General features: G+C 39.4%; 1 protein-coding gene across 3 annotated transcripts in view; it reads left to right on the top strand.

Annotated features, from left to right (window-relative positions):
* Positions 1 to 18,979, top strand: part of cadpsa (Ca2+-dependent activator protein for secretion a) — a 184,547-nt gene that overhangs the window by 91,722 nt on the left and 73,846 nt on the right. For all 3 annotated transcript variants that reach the window (XM_059328611.1, XM_059328610.1, XM_059328612.1), the window contains exons 12-13: positions 12,513 to 12,649; positions 15,034 to 15,221. In XM_059328611.1, the coding sequence (XP_059184594.1) occupies positions 12,513 to 12,649; positions 15,034 to 15,221 (325 nt within the window). The remainder of the gene's footprint in view (positions 1 to 12,512; positions 12,650 to 15,033; positions 15,222 to 18,979) is intronic.

The raw sequence follows: 18,979 nt of genomic DNA, 5'->3' as shown, positions 1-18,979 counted from the left end.
TTGGTTGTTGATTGTGTTACGTCACTGAGACTTGAGATAATATCAAACACGTTTGACATGATCTAAACCCAAGACTAGAAAAGGACACAGAGCAGATTGCTACCTTAAACTTAAAGATGGAGATGACGGGAGCGCCGTGACTCCAGTAAAACTCCTAGATTTACTAAAGACTTTCAGTTTTTAGTCTGGGACTGTGGAAATCTTTTGGTGTAAGCCCAGCATTAATCTGAACATCAATTTACTGACCTTGACACATTCCTGGTGTTTAGGTCGTTCTTTTCATTACTCACAGCTCCTTACTCTCTTTTGTCCTCACAACATTTTTGAATATATTAGCCAGTGATGTTGTTAGTTTGTCCTCTTCATGTACTGTACATGTTTTCAACTGTTACTGTTATTCTTTCTCTGTGTGCTGCTTCGCTCTTTGTTGTAGAACTGCTGTAGTGTTAAAGTGTTAGTGGCTTTGCTGTGTGTCTTTATGTTTCTCTGTTTGTTCCTTCTTTTTTTTTTCTTCTTCTAAACCCTGACCCTGCTATCTTGTAGCTGGATTAAAGGGTAAGTGCTTTCCTCCCCTTTCTTTCTCCTCCCCCTGTCCATCGCTCTTCCTCCTTTGATAACTGTCAGTTTGCTGTTTCTGTGGACAGAAACACAGTACATACTAACATGCATGCAGAAACGGTTTGCTTTGGCTCTGCTTATGTCTGCATTTTTGCCACATGTACAGCAGGGATCCAATAGATTAATATGTCATGGATCAGACTACAAAAATACTGCATTTCTTGTCAGGGTTAAGTTTGTGATTGCTGCAACGCTATAGCATGTTTATTTATTTAAATAAAAGTGATTGCTATCTCACCACCATTAGAAAAGTTCCCCACAAGTTTGCCTCATTAAGGATAAAACTGTACCATTTTTTGTTTTTATTCATGGTAATCCTTTTTTTTATACTATATACTATATACATGCTTGTTTTATTTCAGCAATTAGAATTTTCTGGATTTTCCATCATTGGGCTTGCTCTCTGGTGAAGGGGAGCTGCTACAGCACTATCATCATGGTATTTCCCTGTACCTCAGTCAGGATCGGACAGCTGGTCAAAGTGTTGTGTATTTTTATTAAAAGATGGCAGTTTGAGGTCTACGAAAGACAAAAGAAAAATAATGCCAAGAGCCATATTGTCCTACTGGTCGTTGGGGTCGGGACTTACCACATTACTTTAAATTAGGCCTGTCACTTTATCAAAAAAACAAAAAACAAGCTCAGATAAAATATGTGTTATTTGGTATTTATTGAAATGGAAGCCACATAGTCAGTGCTGCTTCTCTGAGTGACAAGCTGTCATTACTGTAGGACAGCTACAGGTTACAAGCAGCAACAACAACAGTCTCTTCTTTAATCCACAATCTTTTCATTTAAAATGGTTCCACACATTACTTCACAGGCGGCACACTAATGAGAAGGCGCTTCATTGGTGGTGGATGTTAATTTAGATACAAATACTTTTAGCTCAAGTAGCTCAAGTATCCATTTTTCATGTTAGCCCAATAAAAACCTTTGTCATACAACCCCAATTCCAAAGACATGTGGGACACTGTGTAAAACATAAATAATAATAACAATAATATCAAGTTTATATTAATAAATAAAAGTTTATCGCTTTAAACATTAACCTCTTAAAACCTACCTGCAGTAGGGTTAGCGGTAGGGGAAGGGTTAAAGTTAGAACCCCAACAATGTTGACGTTATGGAGCATCATTTGACAGGTAACATATAATAGTTCAACAGTTTTGCCTGTCCAGCATGTGGCTAAAATACAACCCAAACTACAAAAAAAAAACATATTTTTGATCTAACCCTAGCACGTCCCCGTACCCTTACCTGCTTGAAGCTCAGGTGAGTTTAAAGAGGTTAAATAAATTGTCTCTGTTCTGTTTTCAATTTCGTAAATGTCACAGAGGATTAGCAAATCATCACCCCCCCCCCCCCCAAAAAAAAAAAAATATATCTGTATATATAAATATATGTCTGTATGTATAGAACACAAAATGCACAATACAGCAGACCTGCAGAGAAATGGGGCCAATTCACTCAATAAATGAAAAATTGCTTCCTGCATGCATATGTGTAGGTGAATTTAGTGAGCGAGCTGTTTTTGACACAACCACTGGTGTCCCACTGAGTCCCAGCAGCTGGTAATTACCAAGTTTAAAGTGCCAGGCAATGAATAATACAGTGTGGTTGCTGCACAATTAAATCAGGCAGCAATCAGTCAATGTTACCAAATAACTACTTGTCAGTTCACACCTGCATCATTGCAATGAATAATATAACATCATGTCACCCCACCACCCAACCCCCCGACTCAAATCAAAATAGACTAACAACAAAGACAGAAGTAAGAGTTTTGTTTTCAGCTGCTGACAGGTGAAATTGATCTTCACAGTTGACTTTTTCTCATTATGATTATAGTTTCATTTGTTTTGACATATTTTAATGCATTATATTCATACAGTAACTTGATTGTAATGATTTAGGCTTTTTGTTCTGTACAATTTAGTTTTCGAATTCTTTGCTCTTCAGGAGTGAATAAGGGAAAAAGTGACATGGCCATTTTCAAAGCTCTTTTACTTATGCTAATACCAATCAGTTTTAGGCAAAAAAACACATAGTTTTACTTATGTATTAAAATTAGTTATTTTTGCCTATTGTATTTAAATACTTCTGTATATTAGGGTCCCTAAGCAGTCTAATTACATTAATTGGCTGTCACTGGAAGAATTTTTGAACATTTTTATCCATTCTAGACCAAATAAAAATGGCAATATTTGGGACTAAATGTGTTGAATAAATGGTATCAACCCAAAAATTGCTGCAGGAAGTTATGAGACATAATTGGGCAAGGGAATGGACTTTGAATATTCATATCATATGTTATTACTATATGTTCCAAACTCTTATACACTATAATCATATTCATTAATTGATTGACATCTTAATACATATTAAAGATTTATGACTAGATCTACTTGACACACAGTACAGAGCTGCATCTCAAATTAATCTTCAGATTTATAGCTTTCACATGATGTCACCACTTCTACTGTATGTGGCGTCTGCTGTTGACCTGCTATCTCCCCCTAAAGATCCACAGTCCCCCATCCCCAATCCTCTATTAAATGTGGTGTAACAAGGTATTTATAGGGCTGTTTAGACTCCTCAAAGTGCTTGATTGAAGTTAGAGAAATGTACCAGTCTTAGTTTAATGCTGAGAAAACCTCCAGTGACTTAAAGTCATGGCTGGACGCATGGTTTCAGAAACTTAGTGGTCCAAAGACTACTTACAAGGTCAGTTGGGGGGCATTCTCCTCTAAAAACATTTAAATGTAATGTTCTATATTTTTAAAGATGTTTGGACAGCAAAAATGGTTAAAAACATCTTTAAAATGAACTAGTTTGTGGACAGTAGAATGATTAATCTGTCACATAATGATACATGACAATTAGTTTAAATGTTGCAATAAATGTTCAACACTACGATCTGGAAATACAGAAGGGGCTAATAATCATAAATGTTGTCAATGTTAATTTTAAGTGCTTATGAAGAGGCAAATTCACACTACACACGCTCAAGTACACCTGAGAGAACATATAATTAACAGTGGAAGAACAACACGGGATGTGAGCTGCACAATTGACTGCCACAATAAGTTAATTTGAACATAATACACATCATGTAGTGTCTTAAAAATATGAACTAAAGCAAATGACAGCAATGATCAGGGAGGGGGTTAGAGCAGTGTGGCTCAGGCTCGGCTGCGTGTCAGCTGTGGCTTTTTTAGAGTTTCCAGGTCTTGGCTACTTTCTCCATTTGCTTAGCGCGTTTTTTTTTTTGCAAAAATACACGTTGAAATTAACTTTTACACTTCAGCTGCACAGCAGCAGAAACACTGGCTGTGCTATCAGCAGCAGTTCATGTGTGGCCCGAGCATCACGATCTTAACTTTACATTTTTTTTAAAAGATTATTTCTTTGGCATCTTACTGCTTTATTAGATAGTGACAGATAGAAAGGGGGAGAAAGAGGGGAAGACATGCAGCAAAGGGACCTCAGGCCGGATTCGAACCCGGGTCCGCTGCAGCAAGGCCACGGCCTTAATGGTACCCGCTCTACCAGTGTGAGCCACCAGGACATTTTGAAGACATTATGTACATGCTTTTTATTTTATTTGGGAAGTTTGCTGATCCATAGAGATTGTCTTTAATTAGCTTAAATTTTCATTTTAAAAAAAAAACTTATTCTGCTGGAAAATCCTTTCAAAAGAAGAGAGAAAAATGAACCTCCAGGTTGGTGAACAGTTCTCTGGTAACACTGCCTGGAACAGTATGACCAGAAGTAACACAGCTGTTGTTTCTTTCTTTCCTCTCTCTCCTGCCCTTTCCCTCAATGTCCCTTTACATTTCTCACTGGGCTGGTTATGAAATTACAGGTTCAGGTAAAGGTCAACACACATACCAACAGGGTATGACTCATGTTAAACACCTGCACCCACTGGTTTTCTTTGTAAGTCTGCATTTTCAGCAACTCTAAATAAAATGACAAACATTCTGCTACTTCCTCAATATGTATGATTATGCATTGATAATGATGATATGTCTCTTTTCCTCTCTCTCATCAGCAATGTCGGCACTTGTTTAAACATTACTACACTATAGTTTACTTAGGGCAGTACTTTTCGGTTATGATTTGGCAAAGTCAGTAGTCAAGGTAGTAACTCTAACTGTCTAAATTCCAGTCATAGGGGGTATTGCTATACTGAACATCAGTTCACGATAAGGTCCTGCCTTCTAACACACACCAGTTAGCACTACTGGAAACCTCAAGGTTTAAACAGCACCACACCTTATTTGTTTTTAACTCTTTCGAGTTCTGGGCTATTTTCTCAGTTTTTAATACAAATTTAAATATTTTTTCCACTTAAAAACCATCTACCATACCGTCTTGGTATCATTTTTTTCAGCACAACCTCACCTATATGACCTGATCATTATTTATTCCGTTTGACTTACTGGATTAACATTTTTGCCCCAAAAGAAATTAAAGTCTGATTTAGAAAATGATGTTGTTGTTTTTTACTTTCAAAAAACAATCATGCTCAATGAAGACTTTTAAATGTTGCAAATGTGATCACAAAATGAAAGTATTACATAAAAGAGGTAAAATGAGGATACCTGCTAGTTCTATATATTTTTAGACTAAATATATTTGACCTTTATTTCTGGTTGTACTTGGTTTATCAGCATCAAACAAAACAAGCACAGAGTTACAAGCCAGAACTTTTGAAGGAAGTTGGCAACAGGGCTCAACGTTGCTTTGTTTTTACGTCGTGACATCATGAAGAAGTAATCCGCTGGTGCTTTCATGGACTCCCGAGGATTAAACTTCATTATTGGTGTGATTGTTATTGGTTTCTCTTGATAATCATTACACAGGAATCACAGGAATCATTATTCCTCATTTTTCGGCACCGGACAACATCTATCTCTTCAAAGTAGAAACTCATTGAGAAGATCTATCTTTGATACTACATATATTAGTATTTAGCATTTTTATTTTTTTCTCCATTCAAATGAATGAACAGAATATTCAGAGCTAAGAATGGGTGGCATTACACAAAGAGTGGAGCTCCTAAACTCACTCCAAGAACTTTCTTCTTCATAACATTTTCTAATCTCCTAATGACCAGTCTGAGCCAGGTGTCGCTCTGTGATTACCGGGGGTTGGTCGATTCCTAACTTACACACACACACACACATGCAGCTCAATGCAAACATACAGTGGGAATTAGCATTGATGCGCTAACTTGAATTAGCATTGTGATGGCAGCATCTTAATAAAGGACCTGTGATTGTAGGTTACATCTTAGCAAATGGTTTACCATTAACACCTCAACTCCTCCCAATACAGTTAGGTTCATAAAGCTCATTACAGCGTGCCTTTAATTTCAACACCTTGTATTGCTTACACTATATTTTACCCAACTCTTCAAAATCTCCTGCAGTACGGTCCAGCTTCAACACTCAGTTGAGTTGCGTTGAGTTTGAAAACTTGCGCTGTGAGCAGCTGGTGTGTGTTCATGATTAGGGTCAGGTGTTTGGGCATCATTGAGGATCTTCACTCGTGTAGTGACAGAAAGATCTAGATGTGTTTCATGCTCAGTCCACTCACAAAACAAACCACGTGTGAAATGCTTCTGACCATCATCACCCAGGACCAGCAGTGTGTCCGCTGCCTCCCGGTTCCTTTCCTCTGGATCTATAAATGAATAGCAGCCATCAATCATTGTCAGGGCCGTCCTTCCCCAGCCCAGACGGACGGGGGTGACTAATGTCACTGCATGTTACTGTCCAGCCCTCCTGCCTCCACTCCTGCTCACTCACATCAAACAGACCTGACAGGCCACCAGCTACAGACCAAAGGGGCACCACAATGTCACCTTTTTAGATTTTTGGGGGAGGGGGGGGGGGGGGACTTGTTGAGGGGACACAATCAGCTCCCAGCATCCTGCTCTTTGTTTTGTTTGTTGATTGACAGCTGGGGTGCCTTCATTGGGCAGTGAAGAGGACTTTGGCTGACAAATCTCTTGATTAATGTGCAGCTCGGTAGAACCTCCATTCACATCTGTCTCAGGTTCGTCACCATACTAAAATTTTCAACTCGATACCGATACTCAGGAAAATATTCGATACTCGATACCATTTGCGATACCACCAGGATAAAAACAAAGACCCCAAAATTTAACAGAAATATTTTTAACAACAAGAAAAATGCAACATGTAAAAATTAATAGAACCACTGGTTAAATATTTATAATAAAAAACAGTTGTTATCATAGTTGCAGTTTCTTTTTGCACAAGCTTCAGGTCTGAGGTAGTGCAAAAAATAAATAAATACAATAAACAATAACAATTAGAACAATATTTTGTATGCTGTGCACAATATTAGGCAAGCTTGATAAGTCGACTTTTCTCTGCTTCATTCTTGGACTTCAAGAGAGAAAATAACACTTTTCATCGATACTTTTGAAAATGAGTATCATATCCGGATACAACGTTTTAGTATTGATACTTTTTTGAGTATCGATACCTTTGACAACCCTAGTCCCCACTGATGAGACCGACTGTGTCCACTGTCCACGATCTATTCAATATCAGATATGATGAGCTGTGCAGTTATTAAAAAATAACACCTCGTGGAGTCTATTCTATTACTGTCTAACGCTTATCTTTCTAGCAATGAAAACATTTGCATATTTATTTTTCATTTAGATACTGCTTGTTTATGGTATATAGTCATAAATAATGGTTTAGTAACATGACGCTGTGCTGGGGAATACTGACAGCTGTCTGGGTCTCAAAATATCAATAGCGGGCTGTGTGAACTTGACAGAACTTAAACACAACAGGGGCCCAACAGCAAATAAGTGTTTAAATTACACCTTCAGTGTAGCCTGGCTAACACCAGACTAATCACAAAGAAGAATGTCTATCAAAAGCGTCTGTAGGTAGCTCTTACCCAATCGTATCAGTTATACCAGATGACGTATGTAGAGCAACAGAAATGGATGTTTGTTGTGTGTGTGTCTGAGAGTGTTGCTTGCTGCTTTGCTCGGCGGCTCCGCTGTCCCCCGGCTCGTAGCCAGATCACCGGCGTTATGGTAGCGGGGCTAGTAGCGGGGCTAGTAGCGGCGCTAGTAGCGGGGCTATTAGCGGCGCTAGCGGCGGTAGTTGGTAGATTAGTAGATTAGACTTTTCCCAAATCCTGTCGGAAGCAAGGCTAAAACATCCTTTTTCATGGTGAAACATGAGTGTAAAGTCAAACGTTGTTCTTCTTTTAAAATCAACTTTCGCTCTAAACTATTTAAAACACCATCAACAGCTAAAGAGAGTTTCGTGTCTGCTGCAGCCATGTTGGATCCGTAAGAAAACTACAAAACTACAAGCTTCCGTCTGCCGAGTAGTACGCGTCATCGTCTTGCAGTCCCTCCCCGTTCTGTGATTGGATCCCTAAAACAGGGCTAAGAAACGGCCCTGGTTTCCAGACTGCCTGGAGGTTCGAAATGAAATTTGAGCACGCAAGGCAGTACCAGGCTACCTTCAATGCAATTGGTATTAGTTATATTCATACACTGCACCTGGATTATTTTGTTTTTGAAATAGCTGACTATCAACACTGACTTTTCTTAAAACAGTTGTAGTGAAGTAGAATGAGACCTCCTCTCCCTTTCTGCTGAGTTGGTGGACAACCTTGTCTTCAGTTAGCTTCTACTCTGAAACGCTGTTTGAGTTGTAGGGCAAGAACGATAAAGTGCAACATTGGCTCAGCCTATTGATATATCACTATAAGATTTGCTTACATATACTGACATGTAAATCCCAAATCTATCAAAGTGGAAAGTGAGCCGGTGGCTGATGTACGTAGGCCTGTCTGCAGACAATAAATCCTCTGTTTATTCTGAGATGTTTAGGACAACATTAAGTAAGGGCCACACCAGGGGACTTGGGCTGCCCACACTGCAATGGAGTGGCACTAAAAATGATAGAACACAGTTATATCATGAAAATCTGTTAAATGGCGTGTGTTCCTCCAAATATAATATCTACTTTTCATCTGAATATAAGACATCTTGCAACTATAACAAATTAATTCCCTACTTTTTTCTGTTATTTCTTTACTGGAAACATACTGCCCTACAAAGACTAACTGCAGTAACTACTACTAAAAATAAACTCCTTGATGTCTGTTTTATCTTGTGACAAAGTTTTAGATTTCAAAGATTTCAATTTTGCTTTATTTCAGAGAAATAATGAAAATTAAAATTGCAGTAACTACAAAATCCAACTTAAAACCAAAGCAGACAAAAGTAAGTTCACTTACCACGGTCTGTTTTGCATATATACTCCTTTAAACATAAAACAAAAGCAGTGTATCCTTGTATTTCTTCATTGTGTTGAATAGTGAAGACAAGAATAATAGAAATGATAAGTTTATTTGATAGGGAAATTGTTATCTAGGTATTGATTAAGTGAAAAAGTGAGATAAAATGATATTAAAACTAAAATATAACATTAATTTATTATATTAAGTCCAAAATACACAAATATTTGAAAAGAGTTGTTAATCCATCCATCCATCCATTTTCTTCCGCTTATCCGGGGCCGGGTCGCGGGGGCAGCAGGCTAAGCAGGGCATTCCAGACGTCCCTCTCCCCAGCCACAACGTCCAGCTCCTCCTGGGGGACCCCGAGGCGTTCCCAGGCCAGGAGAGAGATATAATCCCTCCACCGTGTTCTGGGTCTTCCCCGGGGCCTCCTACCAGTTGGACGTGCCCGGAACACCTCTAACGGGAGGCGCCCGGGAGGCATCCTTACTAGATGCCCAAACCACCTCAACTGACTCCTTTCGACGCGAAGGAGCAGCGACTCTACTCCGACCTCCCTCCGGATGTCTGAGCTCCTCACCCTATCTCTAAGGCTGAGCCCAGCCACCCTGTGGAGGAAACTCATTTCAGCCGCTTGTATCCACGATTTCGTTCTTTCGGTCAAACCCAAAGCTCATGACCATAGGTGAGGGTTGGAACGTAGATGGACCGGTAAATCGAGAGCTTTGCCTTCCGGCTCAGCTCCTTCTTCACCACGACGGTCCGGTACAACGCCCGCATCACTGCTGACGCTGCACCAAACCGCCTGTCCATCTCACGCTCCGTTCTACCCTCACTCGTGAACAAGACCCCGAGATACTTGAACTCCTTCGCTTGAGGCAGTACCTCTCTCCCCACCCAAGAGTTGTTAAGCACTTTTAAATACATTTATAACAAAATCAATTTAAAAATGTTTATTCACTAAAAACAAAATCTAAAAGCTGAAAGAAGACAACAACATTGTGGTTAGTGCACTCTGGTTTTGCTGTAAAAATGTCTAATAGTAATGCAAAACCAGAGTGCAGTAACTACATTTTTGGGGTTAACGGTTAAATAAATAGGCTTTGTAGGGCAGTATAGCTTTCAGAGGACTATAGAGAAATTTTAAAATTACCTCAATACTATTCAGTTTCATTATGCAAGAAAAAAAGAGCTGAAGGTGAAAGGTCTATGTTTATTCATAATGACTATGAATTTAAAATCCAGGCTGATGTCTCTGTGAAGTCGGGCTGAGGAGGGATCTGTTCTCTCTGGTGTCACTAGGGGAAAGAGTGTTGTTGGAGTTATTTATTGCTCACCTGAGAATCAATGAGCGTTGAACTCTGTTACATTGTAGGAAAATTCAATATATTCTCTTGAAAAAAACAAATTAGATACATTTAATGTAGAGTACATTAATGAGATTTTCATAGTATTTTTTATTCTAGTCTTACACATAAATCTACACGAGTTAAAGAACATTTTCCTATTGGGTGAAGAGTTTTCCTCCAGAAACATTTCATTAGTAATATAACCAGTTCAGAGTCACACATCTCATTAGCTCTTCTATTTCAGGAGTTTAAGTTTACCTAACTCGGCAAGCTTCAGATCTTGATCCTCCTAAATGTTTCATCTTCAGAGGTCAATTTTAATGAGATTTTGGGGTGCCAAGCTGTGGAATGGCTTTTCACACCTCTTACTCTATAATAATGCAAAAGATGCTTAAAAGGCTATTTAATTATTGTTTGGTAACTATTCTAACCCATGTATTGCTCTCTATGTATTCATGTTTAATATGTTCAACTCATGTGACATTTATCATGACTGTTGCTCAGGAGTCACTACAGAGTTCATGCTATGTAGTATCCTGTGTTCAGGCAGTGGATTGTCTAAAGCAGAGAGAACATGTAGTGTTGTAGAGGCAGTCCATTAACCTGTACAGCATTCTGACCACTATTAAAACATCAGTGCTTCTTAATAAGTCCACAGGGAAAACATGTCTGTTAACGTTTCATTACAGAATGCACAGACATGTTTGAATACTTTTTATGTGTTTGTCTTCTTGGTAGAGGTAGTCCATAGAAACTGTTAAGCCAATAATCTCCTAAAACAAGATTTGTTGACAGTGTTTATCCACAAATCTCAAGCATTTCAGGTCATTGTGATGACTTTATTTCATTTTGTCATAAGTTTTTTTTGGTTATGCAACCAGCTGTTTCTAGAAATACTGAACTCAATGTTGCATAATTTTAAGCCTCTGTTTTGAATGTAATACCTTTGGCTGTTGCATCAAGCTATAATGTGGAAGTGGAAGAACTGAGCTTGATTAAACCTGAAAGACGTACTGCTGTGAAGGCCCTTTCCTTTGATGAAGTGCCCCTAGCAAGGCAACTGACTCTTATTTCATGAGTCCACCTATACCCCTGGCAGCAGTCAAATGCTCCTCCAGGTACTCCAGGGGGGGGGGGGGGGGGGGGGGGGGGGGGTGGCAAAGATCCATGGGGGGTCGCGAAGCCCTCTTGATTTTAAGGGATGTAATAAATCTAATGTGTTAAATATAGATGAGTCAGCACTTAATTGATTAGTTGGACAAAAACAACTAAATAAGGGCTACATTAAATGTTTATTCATTTATTTAAATAGAAAAATCGCTGGAAAAGTTAAAAAATATATATAGGGATATTTTAATATTATATATATATATATATAATATATCGCGAGAATAAGGACATGTGTAACATCCCTCCTGCTGTATACACAGGTAACCTCACCTAGCGGTAACCTCACCTATCGGTAACCTCACCTAACAACAACGAAATATCTCAATCACAACAAAAAAGAGAGGGTACCATGAAAGTCACATTGAGTTCGGTTTCATAGAAGCAATAAACAATGGGGGGTCGCCAAAGTTTATCATGGAAAAAATGTGGGTCCCTCAAGAAAAAGGTTGGGAACAACTGCTATAGAGGATCAATGTGGTTACACGTCAGAGCTGCATAGATTAAAGTGGACCCCTGTAGACATAAACGTCTGACTGTGCATGAATTCAACATGAGCCCCAGTCCTCAGGACTAACTACTAACCTCCAGGTCACCTCCTCAGAGCTGCCTGGAAACTCTCTGTCCTCCTTAACTTTACACTGCCTGTTGAGTCAGAACCGGCGATCATCATGAAGGGCCCATAATGGAGTCAATGCTGGACACACAATCAAATAACAATTGGAACTTTTTTTGTTTAGGTGTTAGAGGCTTGCTGCATCAAAACAAACATAATGAAGAGCTTTAGAAAGCTTGTAGTCATTTTAAATAATTGGCTTTACACTTTCCAGTTAAAAAGATGCTTTATTTAACTTAACCTTAAATCTTGTTATAAGTGGGTGCAGCATTGCTGTATTGTTGGCACTTGATGAGATTATTTGTTAAAATTTTTTGTTCCACGTAAGAATGAATTGTATTCTTGTTTTCCTGCTTGGCACTTGCATTTGACATTTGCCTCCAATGTCTTTCCTTCTTTCTTTCTCTGTCCGGCTCCTCATTGGATGGTGAATGTGTGTACAGACGCCGATCGAGCCCAGAAGCACGGCATGGATGAGTTTATTTCTGCCAATCCCTGTAACTTTGATCACGGCTCGCTGTTTGAGCTGGTACAGCGCCTCACTCTGGACCACAGACTCAACGACTCCTACTCTTGTCTGGTAAGAAAATATTTTGTAATGTAACTGGGAGAAATTCACAGCATTTGAAGAAGGCTGAGGACCTCAGGACCTTGATATAGATTAAACACAGACTGTGAGTCGGATTAATAAAGCATGGAAGAGAGTCAATTTATTCAGAGGCGGTTAAAGGCCCAGATGTCCACCTAATCTATAGCCCTTTTGGACGGCCGTTTCAAGTCGCGATATTTACGCCTCTGTGATGATACACCTTGAATCTGAACGTCTTACTGGGGATTTCTACCGGACGCGTTACTGCAGCAGCACGTCTCCACAGCGTTTTTGCTGCGTCTTGTCAATTCACACCGGACGCGTTACTGCAGCAGCACGTCAGTTTAGCGAGCCGGCCGTATACACGCGAGATAACGAGATCACGCGATAATCCTGACCATACGGGAGACCGCAAGCTCCCGTGATAAACTTTAAACTCTATTTATACAGTCTATGGATAAACTGTGTGTATAAAGTAAACAACAACAACAAAAACCAACTTACTTTGCTTCTCTGAGGTGAAAGATATGTTGATCTGACCATCTATCCTTATAAAAACAATATGTTATGTCATAAATGATTGTATGATGTTCCACTTCAACAATTAGTCTCTTGTCTTCCGTGTCGCCGATCCTCTGAGACCCTTTGATTGATTGATTGCCGATCTGGTGCCCCGGTCATAACATAACGTTGATGTGAAGTAGTTTTAGGCTGCATGAACTGCGTATTGTGTTTTATTTTGAAAGGGGCGGAAGTGTTTTACGCTGAATCTGAGTCGGACTTCCTTTCTGGTGCGATCTGCTCTGTTGAGATTCACGCGAGTTGGCAGCGTCTCGCGGAGAAATAGAAGTCCTACCTAATGCTCGCGTAGAGACGATGACGCGACGCTGCAGTAACGTTACGCTACGCGCCCGGTGGAAATGCTCTCATTGATTAGAGTGTTACCTATTTGCAACGTCATACGCGACGCTGACGTTACGCTGCAGTCAGGGCCGGTTATTCCTACAGGCCACCAAGGCGGCTGCCTAGGGCACCAAATTGGCAGGGGGCGCCAAATTGGCGCATTTGTACATTTTATTTATTTTCAGTCTTTACAATCAACAGATCTGTGTTTTCTCATTTATTTATTCTTATTTTCAATTCAGTTGTTGTTGGTAAAGTTCCAAAGTTTCTAAAAATTAAAATGTTGAGACCATTATATTGCCTGTATGTAGTTCATGTATCAAATATAAATGTACATTTAAATTTCATTTTTATGTTTATTTTTATTGCATTTGTATGTCTACATTTTATTTATTTTCAGTCTTTGCCATTCTTAATTTGATGAAGATCTGTGTTTTCTTATTTATTTATTCGTATTTTCAATTCAGTTGTTGTTGGTAAAGTTCCAAATTTTCTAAAAATAAAAATGTTCTGAGACCATTACCTTGCTTGTAGTTCATGTATCAAATATTAGTGTACAGCATAATACATATAACATAGTGTACCTATATCAGAATGAATACATGGAATGGATGTGGTTCGGGGGGGGGGCGCAAAATCTCAATATCGCCTAGGGCAGCCAATGGGCTAGAACCGGCCCTGGCTGCAGTAACGCGCCCGGTGGAAATCAGGCTTTAGAAGTAATGGGGGGACCAAGTGATCCCGGCTCTGTACACTGCAAAAAAGGTTTGTCTAAAAACAAGATAAAAACACAAAATCTGAGGGAAATGATCTTGCTGCATGGACAGATAATTTCACTTGACAAGATTTCTTAAATTAAGATGATTAAATCTAGAAATAGATGTTGAACGCTTAAAACAAGAAATTAACTCTTAAAACAAGATAAATTATCTAACACTTCTAAATCTAAAGGGTTTTTTTTATTTGGTAAGAAACAAATAATTGTCAGTGCACTCTGCTCGGGCCAGTTCATCGCTGCTTGCAGCTTTAATTTATCTTGTTTTAAGAGTTAATTTCTTATTTTAAGCATACAACATGCTTATTTCTAGATTTAATAATCTTAATTTAAGAAATCTTGTCAAGTGAAATTATCTGTCCATGCAGCAACATAATTTCCTTCAGATGTAGTGTTTTTATCTTGTTTTTAGACACACCTTTTTTGCAGTGTACCGCCTTTGGAGGTAGTAAAAGAGGCGTTAAATTTGTTTTGCAATGCCAGATTGCAATGTGAATTCACAGACTAGGGACGCAAATATATGCTATTGTGGAATCAGTATTAATATTCTTAGGTAACTCGTTACAGCACAGGTCTTTTGTTGCATCTACAGGTAAAACCACCAGTATTGTGAAACATGCTGCCTGACTTTCAGTCTTGTTTAGCATTTGAATGTGTGTTTATGTCACACAGCAGTGTTTGTATGTGTTACCCACAGGGCTGGTTCAGTCCAGGTCAGGTGTTTGTCTTGGATGAGTACTGTGCTCGCTACGGCGTTCGAGGCTGCCATCGCCATTTATGTTACCTGAGCGATCTGCTGGAGAGGGCGGAGAACGGAGCCATGATTGACCCCACCCTGCTGCACTACAGCTTCGCCTTCTGTGCCTCGCATGTCCATGGAAACAGGTAGAAATCCAGGTGCTGGCTAGTCCAGTGTCCTTCACACAGGTACGGGTACAAACTACCCCCGGATAAAATGATACAACACAGGCCTTGAGGCACATATGATGCAACATGTGACCACCCCATTCTGTTTGTTATACTGTTGACTTTTATGCTTTGATTTGTTTTCATTTTGCATGTTGTGTGCATGCTCACTTTTCTTTTCTTTTGTCTATTTTTCCTGTATAACCTCTTCACCTTGTTCACTTTCAAAAAATGACCTTCCCTCCATTGTTCCCAAAATCATTCACTTCCACACAACCACACCTAGTCAGCGTGTGTCTGAGTTGCTAAACTGGCCAGTATCTGAGGCCGAACTCGAACGAGCCCTCTTCCTCCCTGAGCTTCCTGCCCAAACTGCTAAGAGAGAACTCAAAATCATTGAGTTCATGAAGAAAAAGGACTTCAGGTCCCCAATTTTCTCAGGAACTAGAAGGTAAGTTGGTTCAGCCTAACTAGGGAGGAAAATATAAAAATCTTCTTCTGATAATATTGTGGGGTTGACTATCGGTGCTTTCATAAAATACTTACATGATGAGAATTTTGATACATAACCGTCACTAATGTGGAAATAATGGGTTGGTAAAGGCAAATAATAGAACAGCTTGAACAGTTGAACCAGTGAAGTAAATGACATCACTTCACTGAAATGCATCCTAAGAACCAGGAATAGACAGGAGTTTTGCCATAAACCAGATCTAAGACAATGTCTAGTCTCATATCTCACATTAACTTTGTTTAAGTATTATCCTGCAATGATGTAGATGACAGATATTGACAGAATATTATGATTATTTGGCTGTGGTATAAAACTAAATTAGGGCGCTTTCACAACCCCAGTCAGTTTGGTTAGTCCGAATCAGAGTGAAATTGAAACATTTGGTTTGTTTTGTATTTAGTCTGGTTTGCTTTCACAGAGCAGAAATGTAAGTGGACCAAATAAAAAAAAATAAAAAGATTTGAAGAGGGGCGTGTACGAAGGTGGAAATCTACTAGCACTATAATTTCCTATTGGTTGAAAAGTTGGCAGTGAAAAAATGTAAACAAAGCAACATGGAACCTGAGTACCTTTAATAATAGCGACAGTAATCTGCTCTGGTGCTCCGCCCAAATTCATTTGGAGAGAAATTCTCAGAACGAGCTCCTGTTGAGGCTCCGGCTCATCAACAATGTGTTGATCCATTATTTACAACGTGCTGCGATCAGAATCAGAGAGGGGAAGCCTTCATGCACTCCTACCACGATCTGCTATTTCGAGCAACATGTTGATAATTCTGCAATGACATATTAGCTTTAGCTCAGTGATAGTCTACAGAGTGAAACTGAAGGACACAAATTTCATCTTGATGCTATCAGCTGTTATGCTATCACTTCTCACAAAATGCCCGCGCAGGTAGCCCACAATCCACTGTGTCCTGGTCCATTCCCTTTAACTGGGTTGGATTACGTTCACAATGGAATGGAACCACACTAGGGTCAGTTTGGAACAGGAACAGACCCTTTCTGCAAGAAGTCTTGGACCGGTTGTTCTAGTGCACCAGAGTACGACTGGAGCGTTCACAAGTAACTAAACGAACTGTAACAAGGATTTAACTGCACCAGAGTTCAATTAAAACAGACTAAACCTCGGGTTGTCCTAAGGCACAGTAGCTTATTGTTAAACTGAGTTTTAGCATTTCTGTATGTAATTATTTTGTATGTGACACTGGAGTGGTCTTGTCTTTATGCCAGTATGTATCCTCTAAGTTGCAGTATTTACCTCTTGTCTAATCCACTGTGATGCGCTCAGACATCAAATCTGTCAACATCACAGTCGGCCGTCTGCAGATGAAGCGTAACAAAGATAGACGAGGGCCACTCCAGCGCTGAGGGCAAAGGTCAGGGGGAGCTGTCTGTCTCCGATTTAAACTAAGACATCAAAAAGTTGTTTATGCCGCCAGAGTTCAGCACAGTTTAATATTAATGTTGAAAAATACATAGATACAAACCCATCTAAATCTACATTTAAAAAAAAAAATATCCCAAAATAATGAGTCCTATTTATCTACATATCCTCATCCACACACGTCAGACAGAGACCTGCTCTGCCAGTCCAGCCGACGTGCCTGGAGGTCGAGGCATGACAGGTTGACAGGTTGTCATGTGTGATGGCCGAATGTATCCGCTGCCAACGCTGCTGCGTGTGCCCCAGTGCACACACCTCATCCAGACCAGCCCCCCCCCACCCAAACAAACACACACACACACACACACACACACACACACACACACGTACACAGACACCCCACCCCCACCCCTGCCTCCTAATAGCCTGCTGGCCTGGAGGTGTTGGTGCACCAAGTTGGACTTGGTTGCCCGGTCGCCTGCTAAAGTGTCAGGATTTGACTTCTGTCCAGCTAAATGTCAACTCCCTTTAGATCGACTGTTTGTTAGTAAATCGCTGTAAAATTATTTAGTTGTTGTAAGAAAAAATTACTTTGATGCTAAACAACAATGCATAGTTAAAATGTAGCTATACCCAGCTATACCCAGCTATACCGTGGCTTCTACAGTAGCTACAGTGTAAAAAAAAAACAAACAAAAAAACAGTGAATTCATGTGATGTGATTCATGTTTCAAGTTGAATTTAACATTTAACAACAAGCATTCCAAATGAGTGCTAATGTCCCAGGTGGTTAATAGATTATTTGACACACATGCAACCACACATGCAGGTTTGTGTAAACATGTTGAGCAACCATAGTTTTGACTATGTCTATTTTAAAATAGATTTATATGTTTGGATTGATCAAGAAAATCCACAATAAGTAAACAAACTAATCACAATCAGATAATTATAAAGTCGGTTTATAGACCTTAATTCTTTATTTTTTTAATTTATGAGCTCAACTATTTTTTCACTGATTAAGAGCAGCAAAGGACCATTATTTTGTTTCCCAGAGTCCAATTGACACATTTATAATGTCTTGTCTTGTCAACCAAACCCAACCAACATGAAAGCGCATGAATAACACATTGCGAAAATGACTAGTATGCCATACAGGATTAGGAGTCATTTCCAGTTGAAGCTGAATTTTTGGATTTAAAAAAAATTAAATTGAGTTTTCTAAAGCAAAACTGAATGTTAATGGTCCTGAAGGATTTGATGCGGTTGTCCGCTGCATTTAAAAGGAGACATGAAAGTGTTGCGGGCTTGCCGTCTGTCTGTCACTGATGGCTCATTTGCTTGTTGTCGTCATCGGAGCTGTGAGGTCATTAGGTCAAGCAAACATGAGGAAGCTGCCAGGAAACAACACACAGCTGGAAGAAAAAAAGAGAGATCCCTGCAGGACTTAATTAGTGTGAAATTTTCCTCTTTTATTTTCTGACACAATGTTAAAGGTGAGATGTTTTTTTTTTTTACTGTGAATTTCTTTTATGATTATTCCTCTCACTTTATGTTCAGACTAATGTAATGCATATGATCAGCAGCCAATAGGGTAGAGCAAATAGAAAACTAAACTAAAGCCACTGAGCACAAACATGGTCACACTGGGACCAATCATTCAGGATAATGATGAGGTTTCAGGCTACAGTCATTATTTTATCAGCCTGTTAGAATTTAAAAAAGGGGGGCTATGTAATATGTAATGAACACATGACAGCTGTTAAGATTACAGCCACTGGGAGCACATATCTCTGTAACAGCTACATCCCTCACTATAGTCAGATGAAAGGGTTAA

This window comes from Centropristis striata, chromosome 3 (assembly GCF_030273125.1).
Source record: "Centropristis striata isolate RG_2023a ecotype Rhode Island chromosome 3, C.striata_1.0, whole genome shotgun sequence".
In the NCBI taxonomy this organism is placed as follows: Eukaryota; Metazoa; Chordata; class Actinopteri; order Perciformes; family Serranidae; genus Centropristis; species Centropristis striata.
This window is presented reverse-complemented; position numbering and strand designations above follow the sequence as displayed.